This window comes from Neolamprologus brichardi, chromosome 16, assembly GCF_056152115.1.
Source record: "Neolamprologus brichardi isolate AB-2024 chromosome 16, ASM5615211v1, whole genome shotgun sequence".
In the NCBI taxonomy this organism is placed as follows: domain Eukaryota; kingdom Metazoa; phylum Chordata; class Actinopteri; order Cichliformes; family Cichlidae; genus Neolamprologus; species Neolamprologus brichardi.
The window spans coordinates 20,319,414-20,337,809 of NC_142119.1; the positions used below are offsets into that span (position 1 = coordinate 20,319,414).

At 40.4% G+C, this 18,396-nt stretch overlaps 1 protein-coding gene across 5 annotated transcripts in view; it reads left to right on the plus strand.

Moving 5' to 3' along the window:
* Positions 1 to 18,396, plus strand: part of st6gal2a (ST6 beta-galactosamide alpha-2,6-sialyltranferase 2a) — a 42,596-nt gene that overhangs the window by 20,046 nt on the left and 4,154 nt on the right. For 2 of the 5 annotated variants that reach the window (XM_006788268.3, XM_035906757.2), the window contains 6 exons: positions 3,130 to 3,223; positions 7,110 to 7,166; positions 7,247 to 8,326; positions 12,160 to 12,257; positions 12,768 to 12,869; positions 16,056 to 16,230. In XM_006788268.3, the coding sequence (XP_006788331.2) occupies positions 7,291 to 8,326; positions 12,160 to 12,257; positions 12,768 to 12,869; positions 16,056 to 16,230 (1,411 nt within the window). In that variant the 5' untranslated portion in view covers positions 3,130 to 3,223; positions 7,110 to 7,166; positions 7,247 to 7,290. The remainder of the gene's footprint in view (positions 1 to 3,129; positions 3,224 to 7,109; positions 7,167 to 7,246; positions 8,327 to 12,159; positions 12,258 to 12,767; positions 12,870 to 16,055; positions 16,231 to 18,396) is intronic. The other 3 variants (XM_006788269.3, XM_006788270.3, XM_035906758.2) reach the window with 2 other exon arrangements.

Consider the following 18,396-nt stretch of genomic DNA (forward strand, 5'->3'; position numbering starts at 1 on the left):
AATGCTTCTTACGGAGCCACTCCTTTGTTGCCCGGGCGGTGTGTTTTGGATCATTGTCATGTTGGAAGACCCAGCCTCATTTCATCTTCAAAGTTCTCACTGATGGAAGGAGGTTTTGGCTCAAAATCTCACGATACTTGGCCCCATTCATTCTGTCCTTAACACGGATCAGTCGTCCTGTCCCCTTGGCAGAAAAACAGCCCCATAGCATGATGTTTCCACCCCCATGCTTCACAGTAGGTATGGTGTTCTTGGGATGCAACTCAGTATTCTTCTTCCTCCAAACACGACGAGTTGAGTTTATACCAAAAAGTTCTACTTTGGTTTCATCTGACCACATGACATTCTCCCAATCCTCTGCTGTATCATCCATGTGCTCTCTGGCAAACTTCAGACGGGCCTGGACATGCACTGGCTTCAGCAGCGGAACACGTCTGGCACTGCGGGATTTGATTCCCTGCCGTTGTAGTGTGTTACTGATGGTGACCTTTGTTACTTTGGTCCCAGCTCTCTGCAGGTCATTCACCAGGTCCCCCCGTGTGGTTCTGGGATCTTTGCTCACCGTTCTCATGATAATTTTGACCCCACGGGATGAGATCTTGCGTGGAGCCCCAGATCGAGGGAGATTATCAGTGGTCTTGTATGTCTTCCATTTTCTGATGATTGCTCCCACAGTTGATTTTTTCACACCAAGCTGCTTGCCTATTGTAGATTCACTCTTCCCAGTCTGGTGCAGGTCTACAATTCTTTTCCTGGTGTCCTTCGAAAGCTCTTTGGTCTTGGCCATGGCGGAGTTTGGAGTCTGACTGGTTGAGGCTGTGGACAGGTGTCTTTTATACAGATGATGAGGTCAAACAGGTGCCATTCATACAGGTAACAAGTGGGGGACAGAAAAGCTTCTTACAGAAGACGTTACAGGTCTGTGAGAGCCAGGGATTTTCCTTGTTTGAGGTGACCAAATACTTATTTTCCACCCTGATTTACGAATAAATTCTTTACAAATCCTACCATGTGAATTCATGGATTTTTTTTTCACATTCTGTCTCTCACAGTTGAAGTGTACCTCTGGTGCAAATTACTGACCTCTGTCATCATTTTAAGTGGGGGAACTTGCACAATCGGTGGCTGACTAAATACTTTTTTGCCCCACTGTAGATGTCACAAATGTGAATGTTTCACGTGAATATGGCACTTACTTGTTCTTGTTCAGGAATTGTTTTTCACTCAAACTCTCTAACACAGGTAAATAATATGTTACTATAACTATCAAGTCAACAGGCCAGTTTGACTGCGGTTATGTGATGGTGGTTACCTGCATTTACATGCACTGTTGCACTTCTTGATCTGATAAGTAACTGAAGTTCAAGCTAATGGAAGATAAATAGAGAGAGGGTTAAACTGATATATGATTTTGTGAACTAATGAGGAAGCAACACAAGGGCTTTCTCTGACTGCTTTAGGACAATCAATCACTCCTCCCAGAAAATTTAAACACGAACGCCTGGCAGAGGACCGGCAGACAAGCTACAAAAATACTTTTTTACTCCCTTATGAGGTACCTGCAAAAGCTGAGCACATCAGCTTTTGAGCTCATCTTTCATCCAGCCGGGGGTGGGGGGTACATGGGTAGAACAAAATAAAGTAAAGAAATGGTTGATTCATTTTTGTGTTATTGCATTTAGAACTGTTTATAACTACAGGCGATATCTCTAACTGGGAAGCTGTGTATAACACTGAAACTGAAAATAGGATGTGATGATTTGCAAATGTCATGAACTCATATTGTATTCACAGTAGAGCAAAGCACACAAATCAAATATTTAAATCAAGAAAACAACATTTTAAGAAGGGCAAAAATGTCATTCTGAGAGTGATGGCAGCAACACATTTTTAAAAAGTCAGGACAGGGTCATGCGTACCTCTGTGTGGCATCCCCTCTTCTTTAAATAAGAGTCTGTAAATATCTGGGAAATAAGGAGACCAGCTTTTGGTGTCCCGTTCCTGTTATGAGACTCTGCCTGCTTAACAGTTCTACGTCTTTTTGTGTTTTTCATTTCATGATGCTCCAGATGTTTGGAGGGAGGCCTGTTCAGCACCCAGACTGGTCTTCTGTGAAGCTATGCTCCTTTGACGGATGCAGCATGCGGTTTAGCATTGTCCAAAAAAAAAGAAAAAGATGTTGTCTTGATAGGCGCATTTGTTGCTCTAAAGCCTGTGTATATCTTTCAAAAATGGTGATGCTTTTCCAGCTGTGCGAATTGCCAATCCCATAGGTGCTAATGCACCCCGATACCATCACCGATAACGAGTTAGATGGTCCCTCTCCTGTTGCAGTCGATCCATGGCATCTCTCTCACGGGTGTGTGATGACAGAATGAGACAAAGTGGGATTTTAAAATTGGTACAACAGGTTGTCCACTAAATATCTTGGCACACGTTCAAATCTCAGTGACCTTGACTTCGAGCTCGAGAATAAGTTAGAACAAAGCATTGTAAGACTTTTAGACTGATACTATGTGGTTCTGAGCCAAATGTCCAGTAATTCTGAAGGTTCAGTGGACTTTCAGAGGAAATTAAAAACACATTGAGGAAAAGGCCATGGCTAAACAGAAACATCGCACATATCTGCAATAATATATAAACCACAGAATGTTAAATAACTAAAAACATATTTTAGCTCATTCAATGGCTGTTTGACAGCAGTGTGACTCAGTTAAGTCAAACTGTAGCAACAGTGACAAGCCCTTTTCAGCATCCCCTGGGAGAACTCTTATCTGTTGTTGTCTGCGTTGCTTGAATGTTTGTTATTTTCATATTTGACTGTGTTAGATCTCTTAGAGACGTGCAGGTGTTTTCCGGTTTCTGAACATGTTTGCTTTGTCATTTGCATTCCATAACATTCAAGCAGCTAACCACTCTCCTCTTTCCTACTGCACAAGCTTCAGCTGCTTCACTTTCATACACCCACTTTCGATTTCGGTCTTATTCTTTACAAGATCCACGCTTTATATTCTGTTTGCCTCCTTTGTCCATCACAGCCTCCTGCCAAGTCATTTTGTCTTCTTTTGCTGTCTGGCAACGTCTCTCTTACATGTTTCCCGTTTTGTTGTTTCTTTGTGTATCCCTCAGAAGATAGCTCTCTACTCCGCCCCCGCCTCTCCATCTGTGCCACACACTTGTGTTGTTTCACAGTTACTGAAGCACACATCCTGATTGAAACCAGGTGAGGCAAACTACAAATGCACACACATGCTTGCATGACATGCGTTGGAGCACACACATACAGTCTGCAGTGGTTCAGTGGTGCATTTAGATGACATTTGCTTGGTGATAACATTGCCACTGGCTAGGTTTGTGTTTTGCACTTTGTCTTTGCTTTTTGTGTGTCGGGCATACTGCAGCTGTTGTTTTCAGGTGTTAAATGGCGCATTTTCCATTTAGGAACATTTGACCTCCAGTGTGGTAGACATGTCAAAACTCCTACAATGAAAATCCCACCTGACTGTGGATTTAAATGTTCTCAGAGGAATCAGATGTGTGTTTCCACAGTGTATTTCTTTCTCTCATGCCGTTCCTGCTCCCTCTAGCCTAGTTTCTCCCTGCTGCTTTCCTCCTGCTTGACTGGGGTCAGCAGATGAGCTTTGACCTCCTGTGTGGCCCCCGAGCGAACAGCTTGGAAGCTGCGTGAACGCATAGGGGCGGAAGGCCACAGGGGCACCCGAGATCAGTTGTGCTGTACTCTGCAGGACCCAGCAGCTGCAGAGACAGGAAGCTGTAATTAGGACTAGAAGAGGCTTAATACTCAGAGCTATTTCTTTTCCTTCCTGCCAGTCTTCCATTCTTGCTCTCTTTCTCTCTCTAGAGAGAGAAATGCTTCCACATTAGGAGACCAAAACTCACAATTACATGTGATTGTAATCCTCTGATGTGAGGCAATTTAATGCTTCATTTATTCACCTTCATTGCTGTATATTTCATGCCTTAATCCATCAGTGAGCCCAATGTTTTGTACACCAGAGTATCATCAAAGCTGCGCAGAGCCATTGCAGGGGGGGTGCGAAATGAAAGGGGGCCGGGGGGGGGACAAAACGTTAGGACACTGCTAGCACGGGGCGCCCACAGAAACTCAAAGCAGGAGATGAAGCATCGCTGAATATGTTTCCAAACCAACTTCATTCTAAGCCAAAGACTAGAAAATATGGTGAAGCACATCTTCCCTTTGGTTTCACCTGCACAAGTGCCGAGGTAGGTCTCTCTTGCAGAATTGGTTTTCCCTTCATCGGGAGCAGCGCTGGACTCTTCAAATCACGGACAAACTGTATCCCACATTCTTGATTTTTAGTTTACAAACACTTGTTGTAATGACTAACTACTCCTGACAGTTTGGAGATGTTAGCTCTTTATACAGTAAAGTTACAGTGGGATACAAATAATATCAGGCTCATCCTGCCACGATTTGTCCCCAGGTTCAAATCATGGACAAACAGTATCCCACAGCTGTTTATGTTTTTAAACCCACTTTGCACAAAGAAGCATTTTTTGAAAAATGTATTGATAGCAATGTTGAATATTATTACACAGAAAAAAACAACTACACGTAAAATAATCACACCGTGATGCCTTTGCCTTTGTAAATGGAGGGACAGTAACTGCGTGTAATACCTGCCAGTGAGGATGTGGAGGATGTGTTTGTGCGTGTGCCTGCACGGGGGGGGCGCAAACATTTTCCTTGTAAAAAAAGTTTGGGAATGACTGACTTAAGGTGTGTGTGTGTGTGTGTGTGTGTGTGTGTGGACAGAATTTGCACGCCACTATAGTTGTGAGGACCAACAGTCACTTATAGGGGCAAATTGCCCGACCGAGTTTGAAGGCATTTTTGCGGCTCAAAATGTGATTATAGTATCAGGGTTAGGATGAGGTTATGGTTACGTTTTAGGCCGAGAGTTAGGTATTCATTTGTGATTGTTGGGGTAAGTGGCTAGGGAAAGCATTATGTCAATTAGATGTCCTCACTAAGAAAAAAAAAAGTGTGTGGGTGTGTCATAAAAAAACAAGACTATACCACAATTTTTCTTTTTTTGAAAAATAAAAAAGAAGGAAATTAATCAAAATTAAACTATAATTTTAAGTAAATAGTAGGATAATGGCGAATTCTTGATTATAGTAACCATTGTTTCATCAATGTTCAGGTACAAGAACTGGACTTAATAAGGAATGAAAAAATAGCCAATGCATAAAGACAAATTTCAAAGAAATTCAAAAACCCTGCTCAAGGGTTTTTGAACTTTAGAAAAAAATGCAAAAGTGTAGCTCCTTTGAAGAAAAAATATAAACAACTGTGGGTCACTCAGGACTTACACAAGTATTTATTAATCTATTCCACTTCTAAAAATGTGTCATTTAGTTGCTACACATTTTTTATGAATAAACATAAAGAGTAAAAGCCATCATAATATGAAACAGATGCAAACTTCTTTAGAGGCGGAGTCATAAACTTTTAAAATGTCCTCATGCCTCCTTATGGGTTATATCATCTCATGAATCAATTAAATGTTCATTTAGCAGCAGGTAGCAGTGATGTAAAGCATTACTAATTGATCAGCCATGTGGTTCATCACTGTGTACATCTTGGGGAAAGTACTTTAACCCTTTAAAACCGGTGGGAGCGGGCACGCTCTGTTTTGCGTAACTATTGTTAAATCCCGGTAGCTCTGCAACCACGTAAGCTAGCGCAATAATTTTTTTTGCATATGAAACCGGAGGAGTTGTACTTACATCTTATGCCATCAGCTTGTCCTCGGTCACAGTTTCCTTCCACATATAGCTTTGCAAAAACTGCATAAAAAGCACTTGCAGCAACAAAAACACAATATTCCAGAAACACGCTTTGCCAATCCGATCAGCTGTTCGTAACACTTCCTACGTTCATCAGCGTGAACTATCGCATGTCCGCCATGACCTGCCCGAAACCAGAAGTGACGTCATTTTGCGGAAATGTAGTTTTTTTTACTATCAGAGCCTCATGAGCCTATACTAGTGTTTTTAAAAGTTATGTTTGACTTTATGACTTTCTGTGTCGTTTCTGGGATGCTTAGGACTCATATTGCACTGCTGGAAATAGTTTATTTTGATGCATATGCTGTTTTTTTGCAAATTTGCAGTATAATATTCATTTTCGTTTTTCCTGCAGTATATAAAAATTGGTGTATTTCAAAAATAAAACTATGAAGACACTCAAAATAAATTTCCTGTGGTGGGAAACTATTTTGTGCAACTTTTTTGTATTTACAGTTTTGCGGGATAAGCCTCTTAAATTTCTCTAACTAGAAATATATGTTAAAAAAAACAAAAGCGATTTTCAATTTTTTTGTAGTTTATTGCACTTTTTTTGCAATTTATGTAATTACTATGCACTTAATGCAGACATATTATTCAAATTTGGGCTATAATGGTTGTATTAATGTATAGCAACTTGAAATGCTCCCAAAAATGGCTCCACAGCATGTAAAAATATAATATAAGCTTTGGCGGACTTGGTTCTATGGTAGGTCTTAAAGGGTTAAAGACAAAATCACGATACTCCACTGCCGATCTGTGACACAGCAACAGAAAACCCCCACAACATTGTGGTTGCCGTTAAAGTCAGTTTGAAAGCTACTATTTAAACAAAGCTTCCACCTGAAAGGCTTCCTTTGAAGCTTTTGTGTGGAGGCTTAAAGTTTCCTTCAAATCCTGTTGTTCAAACCTTCAGACCTCACGTTAACAAGCTTCCATGGGAAAACTTGTTGAAAAGTTGTTTTTGTTTATTAAATTGGGGAATTCATCCAATGATCCAAATTGTATTTCATCTTTGTATGTTGCATTTAAACACAGCCGGAGCAGCTTTAGTTTTAAAGTCTGGAGCTTTCAATCTTACATAAGGGAAGTTTGATTACATCTAATAAATGGGGCCAGTCTTTAAAAATTCTCTTTAGTTGCAAATGGAAAGCGGCCAAGTTCTTGTGTTCAGACAGTGGTTTCCTGTGTGAGCCGTATGGTTTCATGCTCACATCCCCTCATGCATGCATGTGCACGCTGCCTCAACTAATTAGTACCTCTCTTTTTCACAGGGTTCTGTTATATCCTGGCAGACACATGGACAGGGAGAAATAAAACCGTCAGTTCAGGTGAGTATTTCCAACCTCTCGCTGCAAAGTACAAGATTTTTTGGGTTTCCTATCGGTCTTTAACTGTGCTTCCTTTACAGGCCCTCCACCTGACCTCTGGGGTAAGTCCTAGCTGTGGGACTTGATGTTGGTGGGCCCACAGAGCTGGCGTGCATGTGAGAAAGAGGTAATGAAGTCCAGTATGAGGCACTGGCGGAGGCTGATGCTGGTGGGAATACTGGCTTGGGCTCTCTTCTTTCTCGCCCTCCTGTCGTATTTCCTGGATGCTCGTGTGGATGAGCCCCTGACTTCTGCTGGTGCTTTACTCTCCCAGCACCCAGACACACGCCGTCTGGCCTCCATACAGGCCTCCCATCAACAGCATGCCATGGTAAAGCTGACTTTACCATTAACTACAACGTATCCCAGAGATAAACCAGAGCTGGAGCCTCTCGCCAAGTCCGGGACCCCAGAGACCAGCCTGGAGATGAGCCAGAACCCAAACAATCTTCCTTACGCTGTTTATGGCAGCCAGGAAGTAAGTCGCCAGGACTATCTTGACCCACAGAGCCTGGCAGCCTGGTCTTCCTTTGGTACAGAAAATGTGGGTTCTCACTCAGATCCTGTAGTCCAGAGTCGTGAGCGACAGTCACAGACTGCAGACTATCAGAACCACTTCAGCAACACTCAATACCAAGGTGGCAAGGAGGAAGATGATGAAAAAGAAAATGAAGATGAAGATCTGGGAAACAGAAGGAAGAACAGAGTACAGAGTGTGGCCGGTGATGACTTCTCTGATCTGGAGGAATTCTATTTCTCCAAATCCATCTCGCTAATAAAGCGGCTCTGGAAGGGTCGAGTGTCGGCGGGCATGCTGAGTCTTCGACTGCAGCGTGCCATGAAGGAATACGTCAACTCCAACAAACACCATGTTTCCTACAAGGGGAATCGCAAGCCCGCTCAGAGTGCCAAGGAGCTGCTTTGTGAATTGAAGAATCAGGCCCGGCTGAGGACAGTAGACGGGTTGGAGCAACCCTTCTCTTCACTTGGCTGGGCTCGTCTGGTGCCATCCCTTCCCCTGGAGCAGCTGTACAAAAAGGAGAACAAGAGAAGCTTCAAGACCTGTGCTGTGGTCACCTCTGCTGGGGCCATCCTTCGCTCACGGTTAGGCAAAGAGATTGGTAAGCACCAAATAAGTCACTTTCTGGCATTTTCCAGAAAAAGTCTACTGCAAACGTGTATTCTGTTGAAACTTGTGCAATTACAGATACTTTTTCCCGAATTTCTTAAATACAGCACTATAATAATTATATAATATAAATAATTTCCATGACATTCTTTATAACAAATTATGAGACAAAGTGGAGCCGGTGCTGCAATTAGAAGGCTTTGTGTGTCTCTGACAGTAAAGGCTAAAGTGGAATTCAATCCTATTCAACAGTAGTAAATTTTACAGAAATTAGTCTGTGAAGTCTTAGTGACTTCTTAGTCTTAGTCTTAGTCTCAGTCTTTGTCTCAGTTGACTGCAGGTGAGTGCATCTGACTGAAACTAGCATCAAGTCACAGGATGTAGAATTTCACTGAAGTGTTTTATGGAGAAACAGCAATACTCGGAATTAAGTAGGAACAATAATAAGTTGGACATGTTACTGCTGCCAAATAAAGGTGTTCCCCGTACCTAATAATAAATTACCATTAAATGATTCATTAGATTGTTTGATTGCTGCACAAAAGACTCGCCTGTTCTCTAAGTGTCCCACTCAGGAGTGGTAGTCTGAAGGTCAGCACATTTCCACTTTGTGCCTGCAGAGATTAGCATTTGCTCAGGTTTTTGTGTGGCTTTTGCTGATTAACTTGTCAAGCTGATTGTGCACAGCGTTGAGTGCGTGCCTAGTAAGCTAGATATCTTTGCATTTGAATGTGTGCGTTCTTGGTTTAGAGACTTTTGGCAGCTCTCTGGTAAGTGGGGAGAGTGTGAATTCAGTGACAGATGGCTCCGCAGAAAAAACAGAACCCCCTCTGGTAACCAATCAGGCCTCTTCACATCACACATAGCTTCCTTGGATTTCTCTCTGAGTTCAGCTGTTCAGGGCAAGCGCTAGAATTAATAAGAAGGTCTTCAGCTTACATCTCTATAGACTGATACGGGTATACAGATGTCACTGCCACAGAATACGTTTTACAAGAAAGACAAGAAAGTACACCACACAGAGAAATCACCACACAGACTTCTGCAGGTGACCCTTTGGTTATCAGTGAAAACATCGATGCCACAAGCCTTCAGTCTTTAGCGCGCTACTCTGTTGTGTGCTACTTGGAAATCAGCAGCGACATAATTTCCTACAATTTGAAAAACATACAAGCCACCTCCCATTGTTAGTGCATGAACACCCTTACACCTGACTTTTGGTATACGAGAAACAGTTGACTGAGATGGGAATGAGTTTTCAGTTTCAGGCACCAAATCTAAATCTTTCTGTATCATCATCTCCCGTGTTTGATTTTGATGCCTGGCCAGTCATGTGTCCCATATGCATGTTCTTGTATACAAAAAATAATAATAATAAATTCTACCAGTGTTATACGGTACTTTAGTCATGAATTAAATAAAGAGCTGTTCTAAACGGTATCCTGAGTTGGTGTGATTACACACATACCTTCCTATAGAAAGCCGCTGTTGATGATTTCTGAGGTCACCCACATCTCAGTGTAAAAACAGCTGCAGGATTAGGTTAAAAGATGTTTAAATGATGTGCTGTAGTGTCTTGATAAATGGGACCGTTGTTATGAAGCTGATTATTTATTGAACAGCGTCACAGTGCTTTAAAAGAAACAGCATGAATTTGCTACATTAATTCTCAGGCTTAGCTTCAGCAGGAAATCAGATGGCATTGATCTCACTCTGTCTACTCATTCTCACCCTGTTGGACCCCCTGAAAGGCTTCTCTGTGCCAAAGCCTGTATTTTGCAGGTATGAACAGTGAGTCATTCATTCATTCAGTTAACCTGTCCGGACTTGAATATGACGACCACATCGCTCTAAGTTTTGAGAATACCAGAGGCAGGTTGACTGACTTTTGGATTGTAATGTTCCTAAGTGTCTATACACCACTGAGGCCATGCTGTGAGAGTTTGTTGGTCAGAACTTGGTTCAAAGTGTGGTGATGTGTGCCTGCCATCATGTGGTGAACACGGCAAACTGCATCCTCATTCCAAACACGATATGGAGAAGATTCGTCTTTGGCAGGATTATTCAGTTTGATGCAAACATGCTGCAGTAAAACACTCAATTCAGAGGCTTGTTTTATTTATCAGTGTTTAGACACAACTCTAGTGTCATTTATATTTCAAATTTACCATGCGAGATAAGTAAATATGCTTGAATATCAGTGGTCTCTAGAAACTGTCTCATTTTTTTTGCAACTCTTAAGTATGGATTGTCTTGATGCATGCTCTATTATCCAGGTGAATTATGAGAGAGAAATAAGAGTTATGCGAATTTGCATATTAAGGATGAAGGAACTGACCTTCCGGCCCATTGTTCTTTCAGTGGGCTGGTTTCAGTCATTATGCAAATGGACTTTTTAAAAGATTGGGGAAACCTGCAGTGAGCTGTGACAGAAGAAGTCACTCCCACTGAAAACGCTACGTCCAAATGAACAGAATCAACTTTTGGGGAAGTCTGGATTGGCACCGTCCAATGGCAGTATTAAATATGTTGCTGAAATGCAAGAGGTTTTTCCTGAACTTGTTTTTCCAGAATAATACAGACAGTTTCTTAAACTTGAACCAAGTCATATATACCTGTCCCTGTTTGCATAAGGGGGATATTGGTCATTATAGTAACAAGAGACAAAATAATAAGCAGTTATTCATGTAACTCCATTTTACTTTAGTGAATAGTTATGGCAAAAAACTGAGAATTTATCTTCTTTTTCTTCTACTACTACTAGTACTACGGTACTGCAAGTACTTTAATCTCAGAATTCTGACTTTTTTCTCAGAAGTCTGATTTTTTTCTAAGAAGGAGTGAGCAATGAATTTTTTCCAGGAACCCCATGAGAAACTGGGCCGCACCACTCAGCTAGACTCAGTTCTGCTCTCATTAATTTTATTATTATGTGCTACGCTTTACTAAGTGATCCTTTTTTTATCCTTTCTTTCTTCTGAAGGTGTTAAATAGGCGTTTGGCCTCCATCAAGATAGAGGCTGATCGCTGCTTGAAGTACTCTTCTTTAAAGCCATCCTTCTGCTTGAGCTCTATAGAGAATGGACATGTTTACTGTGTTTTATTAGAGCCTTGTTTGCTGTTGTGAAGCTGCTCTGAGTTGTAAACCTGCTGGTGGCAGTGATGAAGGGGTATCAGATCACAAGCTGAGGGATCATCCATTTTGGTGTTAGTTCAATGCAGGAGGAGGACGCCTGAAACTGACAGATCGATCAGCAGACAGGCAGGAATTAATTTGTAATTGTTACAGCCGCCATCCATCAAGGTGAGGATTTCAAGTTGTTGAGGACCGTGAAGGACATGTGAACAAAAAAAACAGTAAACCCCTTATGTGAGCCATGGCTCTTTGTTTACCTGAGCCAACCACCGGTTACATCCCCGAGCCTGTCAGATATTGTTGTCAACAATTAGTGCAAGTGTGATTTTCATCCCAGTAGTCAGTGTGTCGTCACTGACTTTGGTTAAGGTGCTTGGTTATTGAGACGTTTGCGTGTGTTTTCTCCTCTAAATAAATTAGGACTAAGTAGAAATTCTGAAAGATGATGGTAATTGCTTTAAGACCTTTAAATACATGAGCTGGTAACATTTGGGAGAGACATCTGATATTTGTTTGTACATCTTCAAAGCCTGCTTCACCTTTTAAGTTTTTTTTTTATATTGCTATGTCTAATTTTCTAAAGAAGACTTGTTATGGAGGGAAATTGTCTGTATATTCCCATGATAACAGATGCAACTCAAAGCCAGTTTGTTACCTTGCTTTGAAAAACTCCATGGTTTCCCTTTCAGACGCTCATGATGCAGTTTTACGTTTCAATGCTGCACCTACAGAAGGCTATGAGAGAGACGTGGGAAACAAAACCACTATCCGCATCATCAACTCGCAGGTGAGTTAGGGTGAGGCCTTAAATGACAGTGAATCCTTAAAAGAAACAGATTTAAAAAATACAGTCATTTATATTTTCAACTCACTATTTATGTAGCAAAGTGATGCCTTTAGAAGTGTATAAAGTGTATAAATGGTCAAGTGTTTCATCCAAATGACAATGAGTTCATTGTACTCAAATAATCTGAACTCAATGGTATGAACTGTTATTAGCAGATAGGCTAGTTCTTTGGAAAAAAAACACCAACAGCTTCTTTAGTCTTTGTTTTGTGTAGTCTGTCTGGAGATGTTTAAACGTTTGCTTTGCTTGGCCAAAAAATCATATTTGTGTAATCATATTTACTGGACAGGTTTTATGTTGGTATCTGCCTCCTAGTCTAATTTATAGTAGGCACATAAAGAGGTTCTCTCTGTGTTTTTATTTGTATTTTGGCAAAATAGTGACCATGCATCTGAATGATTGTGCTTTACATTTGAAAGTAAGATTTACATTTCATGTGCTGTGTTACAGATTTTGGCAAATCCTAGGCATCGGTTCAATACGAGCTCTATCTACAAGAATATAACTCTGGTGGCCTGGGACCCCGCACCTTATGCTGTCAACTTACACAAGGTATATGTGTTTTCACTTTAGCAGTTTCAGCAGATCATTGTCACAAGGTCGCAGTGAACCGAGAGAAAAGGAGTATAGGAATATTAAAGCGGGTCGTCTTAGGAAAGTGAACACAGTTATTGTTGTGTATGTAGCCACAAACACATGTAGGAAAAGAACATGATGTCATCTCGTCTATCTCTGACTTCTACCTGCCCTTTAAAAGGTTTGATTCATGTTAGCAAATGTGTCCAAAACAAGATTTTATTCCGAGGCTCCTTTCCCCTTATCCTCCTCTCCATGCTTCCCGTTAATTGTTATTCGGTGAATGGCCTGATTGTTTGAGGTTAAAATATATTTGCATTTCAATGATTTCATTTATCTGGTGAATTACTTGGAATTTCTTTTTTTCATCATCATCATTATTATTATTATTATTTTTATTTTTTTTAACGCTTTAATTAATTTTCTGAAGGACATCACCAAAACAAACAAGATCAATTATATTCCTGCATTAACCTTTAGTCCTTTTAATCAGTGCTGTGCTGCTAGATTAGGTCTTTACGTCAGAATATATCAGATTAAGTAAAGATTAAAAAAAATGGCTGATTTGTTAGTTTATTACTATCCATGCAAATAGAGCCAGAGTTCAAGCCTGCATGCAGTACATTGCTATATAGCTGCAGTATTTGCCATACTGCTCACCCAACTGCTCACATAACCAGTAGACAGCACGGTAAAGAACAGGATTACTGGATGTGGACTGATGGGATTTTAATAAAGAACACGATGCTCCACTGACACTTGACCTTTGTCTCTACATCCATGTTTTCAATTCTATCCTCACTCATTGTCAGTAGTTAACCTTTGGAAATACTGGAAGGTGTTGTTGCTGCTGTGTAGTTTCTTGTAGCTTTTAGCACCTCGCAGTGTGTCTGTCATGTAGCTTTCCTTCTCGTTTGTTCAGTTTATTTTTACTTTGTATCCCATGATACTCGCCAAACGATTAAATGTGTTACAATTCTTAACTTTATTTAACTTAAATATAAGTAAACTGCTTGTTAATGCAAATATCTAACCAGCCAATCACATGGCAGCAGGTCAGTGCATTTATGCATGTAGACATGATCAACACGACCTACTTCAAAGTTCAAACTCAGTAAAAATGAGGGAGAAAGCTAGGGTTTTGAATATGTGGTTGTTGGTGGCAGATGGTCTGGTCTGACTATTTCAGAAATTGCTGAGCTACTGGGATTTCCGACACAACCCACAACCATCACTAGGGTTTGCAGAGAATGGTCAGGAAAAGAGCAAATATCCAGTTTGGCAGTTCTTTGGGTGAAAATGCCTTCAAATAGAGACTGTTTATAATCAAGGTATGCAGAAGAACACACAACATGTCAAGCCTTGCCCAGATGGGCTACATCTGGTTTTGTGAATGTGACAGTGAGTTCATTAGGGGTGGTAGTGGTGATATATATTTTCAGTGATATAGCAGCAAATTAACTAGGCATATAATTATTTTCTTTCTCCTTTTCCCCCTTATTTTTCAACTAACCTGCAGTTCACAAGAGCATAATAAACCTGCACATTCTGTTTTTGGTGTGCCACCCCAATATCTTTAGTGGCCCCCATATGGCCACCCCTATGAAAAAAATCTGGAGGCTCCCCTGATAGTATACCACAAAAACAGCATTATATTTACATATATTATAAGTTGAACTGCTTACTTAACATGCCAGTGCAGTTACTATTTATTATCCCATGCATGGATTGCAGTAATTTCCATTGTGTGTTATATAGTTTCTCAAAATATACATTCGCAGTAGTTGGGTCTTTATTTCAAAGCCCTTACAAAGATTTACATTAAAAGCCATTAATTCATAATATTCAGCTCTCATGAATTAGTGGAACAACTGTTATTTAATTTGGCTTTTAATGATAAACTGCAAATTATGAACAATGATTTCAGGCTCTCCTTTATTTCTGCTGTCAAACTGGAGATGGTACAACTGCTGAAAATGGACATGCACACTCTTCCACGAATCCATTATGAGTACTTGGCACACCGATTACATCAGTTTTCTTATAATTTCATTTGTCCAACTGTGATGTATCCCTACAGTGCACTTGCTGTCTTCAATCACAGTATTGTTCTCTATACAGCTGTGCTGCACCGTGCGTCTAAGACACTTAACATTTTCTGGGATGTTTTGACAGCTTAAAATTTCAGTCAAACCACCCGATTGACTCCAGAGCCCTTCAATTTCCTGACCGGAAATAGTCTCTTACATAGTTTCAATGACTCTAAAGTTTTAAGCATAACAGTCATGCTACTATAAGACAGCAGCTCACTGACTTTTCTGTTGAGAGGCGGACTTGTTGGTGGGAAATTATCAGTATGCACTAGGCTTACATCTGCAAAAGGTCCTCACCTAAACCAGGATTTGTTCTGCACATGTACACACTTCCTGTCCGAGCATTTAGTGTAGCTACATCGATTTGTTCTGCCGCTATGATGTTATTTCAGGAAATTACATTTAATATGCTTTAGTTCTATTTTGTTAAATGCATACCCTGTAAGCCATACATTATTTATGATAACAACACAAACCTCACATGAATAAAACATAATCATCTAAACCGTGAAAGAAAGCATAAATACAATTCAATTGTATTCCAGAGCCACTCAACATGATACAGCATAAAACAGCAGTGACGGATGTTTTATCTGTATGGGCGTTTTGTGTTTTTTTGCAATGTTCGCAGTCCGAAGATACATTTGACTAAACTTTAGCATCCATTCAGAGGAGTTTTTTGTCCAAATGTTAGAGACTGACAGATGTTTGCAAAGGGCTGCACTCTATCTTTAAACATCTTTTCCTTCTTATCTTTTGCTTAAGGGGGGCTTTTTTAGCCTTTGAAATAGGGTGGTGGAGAGAAGACAGGAAACACACAGCCATGAGTCGATTCAAACTCAGGCCTCTGAAATAGCCATATGGCATTTGGGCCACTTGCTCAACCCAGTGAGCGATACTACTGTTGCTATTTTTGTATTGACTGCAGTCTTCATTGCTTTGAATAGTAGAAAAATCCTCTATATATCAGAAACATTTTTAATTATTGGAAAAAAAAAATCACGTTGTCTTATTCTTATCTGACTCGTGATTTGAGATTAAATCTGTCTGCTGTGTTATCTCTCGTCAGTGGTACACTAGTCCGGACTACAACCTGTTCGGTCCGTACATGGAGCACCGCAAGCTGCATCCTGACCAGCCCTTCTACATCCTTCACCCTAGCTATGTGTGGCAGCTCTGGGACGTGATTCAGGGCAACACAGAGGAGGACATCCAACCCAACCCCCCATCATCTGGCTTCATAGGTGAGTGCACACTCACGCATGTCTTGCATGCGTGCAGTGGTTGCACATGTGATGCACGTCTGTCCCTTCAACTGCTTCTTTGTTGTTATCTTTGCAGATTGTTGCCCGCTCCTATAGCAGATATATATGTATATATGCACACAAACACACGCACTCTTGTTTGCTGATAGTGTCACTGAATGCACAGTGACACCATCAGCAAGTGGCAGGGTTATGCAAAATACCAACACACTCGAAACCATTATATTTAAACAGACAGGAGTGTAGATATGCACTTCACCTTCCTGTCCTGTTGCACTGTGCATTCTTATACATGATGCTAGGAAAATGGGAAATTGGTTCGGTTGTCTTATTCTTGAAAAGCTGCACACATCCTGAACTCGCTAGGGAAAACTTTCCTGAAATTTCTTTAAGTAGTCTTCATTGAATAGTTGTCCAGGCTTCTTGAAATATTTTCAAAGCTCTTCTTTGGATGTTGTATTTTTTTAGGCCTGCCAATTCTTGTTTTGTCCTCCACCTATCAATTTCCCTCATATTTCTCAAGGAAACACCGCACACCATGCTGAGATATTTTTCAGCTAAAAGCTCTTTGAGAATCACCTTGGTGGGAAACATACTATTTTATGCTTATCAAACTGGCATTTTCCAGATTCGTCTGAAAAGATTCTGCTAGAGAAAAAAACAACACATTTTTGAAACAGGAAAGCAACAAAGACTCCACAAGAACACGAAATCTAAGTAGCATTCACGCTAGTGAGCAGATATTTGCTGTACAAAGGGAAAAACTTGCAAAAGCATAAATAAAGCATCAGCTATAAAATATCTAAACAGCATATTAAAAAAAATAAGTCAATTCAACTTCAGCGGACTGCAGAGGGTTGCACATGAGCGCAGAGGAGAAACTGGTCACTCTTTAATCTAATTACACTTTTCTTTTAGTTTAATCTAGCAGCTCTGCTGCATCACAACCCAGGAATCTGCGCTTTGGTTTGCAGTGCATCGGGCGACCCACGTTACAGCTGGTTTTCATTGTGACTGCACTTGGTGATAATCTGTGAATCAGTCGCTGATTACACAGCTTAAATGGAAGGCAAAAGAGCTTTACACTGGAGAAACAAAACCCTGCTGAAGTGTTAGGCATGACTGCCTGTATTTAAAATGTCACAATATTCCTTGGAGGACTCTGTTGTTTATACTTGTCATGTTACTTTAAATTAGACTGTTTTCCACTGAGCTGAGATTTTGACCTTCAGGGGGAAATAAAAAGCCGTCACCCATCTGTTGCTGTTACAGGATGTGTGTCCATCCTTTTTGGTTTTAGACATTGGCGTTTTGTCAAAAGTGATTAAGAAAAACTTATTATTTTCTGTTTTGTCCTCATTTGCACCTCTTTAATTTAGGAAATACACGAGCACTGGGCTATTAAGAAAAAGTTCCTTTTGCTTTTTATAATATTCGCAATGTCACACCATCCTCCAACCTAATTTACAATGCATGATACAACGTTCCTTTTTCAGCAGCAGACATTTTTATTAAATCAATTGAATCCAGCAATAAAATACAATTAAACTGGTGACGATAATGTTATTTGTAATACCCAGCATTTCTGAACAGACTACTCTTAAAATGAATTTCATCCGAGTCACAATTACAAACACAATTTGACTTAACTAATAACACAGTGCTTTTCTTGTTTTTATTGAATACACTGAGCAGTCAGCTGCATCGCAGACTGGAAAAAGTAAGCAAAGCTTTTTTTGTGGCTTATTTTTTTTGCTTGCAGCCTCTTGAGAAACCACCAACCTCAATCACACATTTTCTGTAGGTCCTGAATGGCACTGCACAAAAGCGAGGAGATCATTTATCCAAGAAAATGACTCATCAATATTTTCTGCAACTCTATGTCAGTGGGTTGAGGTCTGAGCACTCTGACCTCACTTGTAACTTCCTTTATCTTGAGCAGGTCCTGGTCCATTATAGTTCTAGATCTACAAAAGCAGTAAGATACTGATATCTGCTTTATGTCTTGCAGTTGTCATTTAAGTAAGGCCAGCTAAATGTAATCAGTTTCCCTAAATTTGTGCATTGTGTTTCCGAGATATGCCCTTAATTTCCATCAGTCATCAGACTGGAATCCTTTTTCTGTGGCTGGCCATACTGGATAAT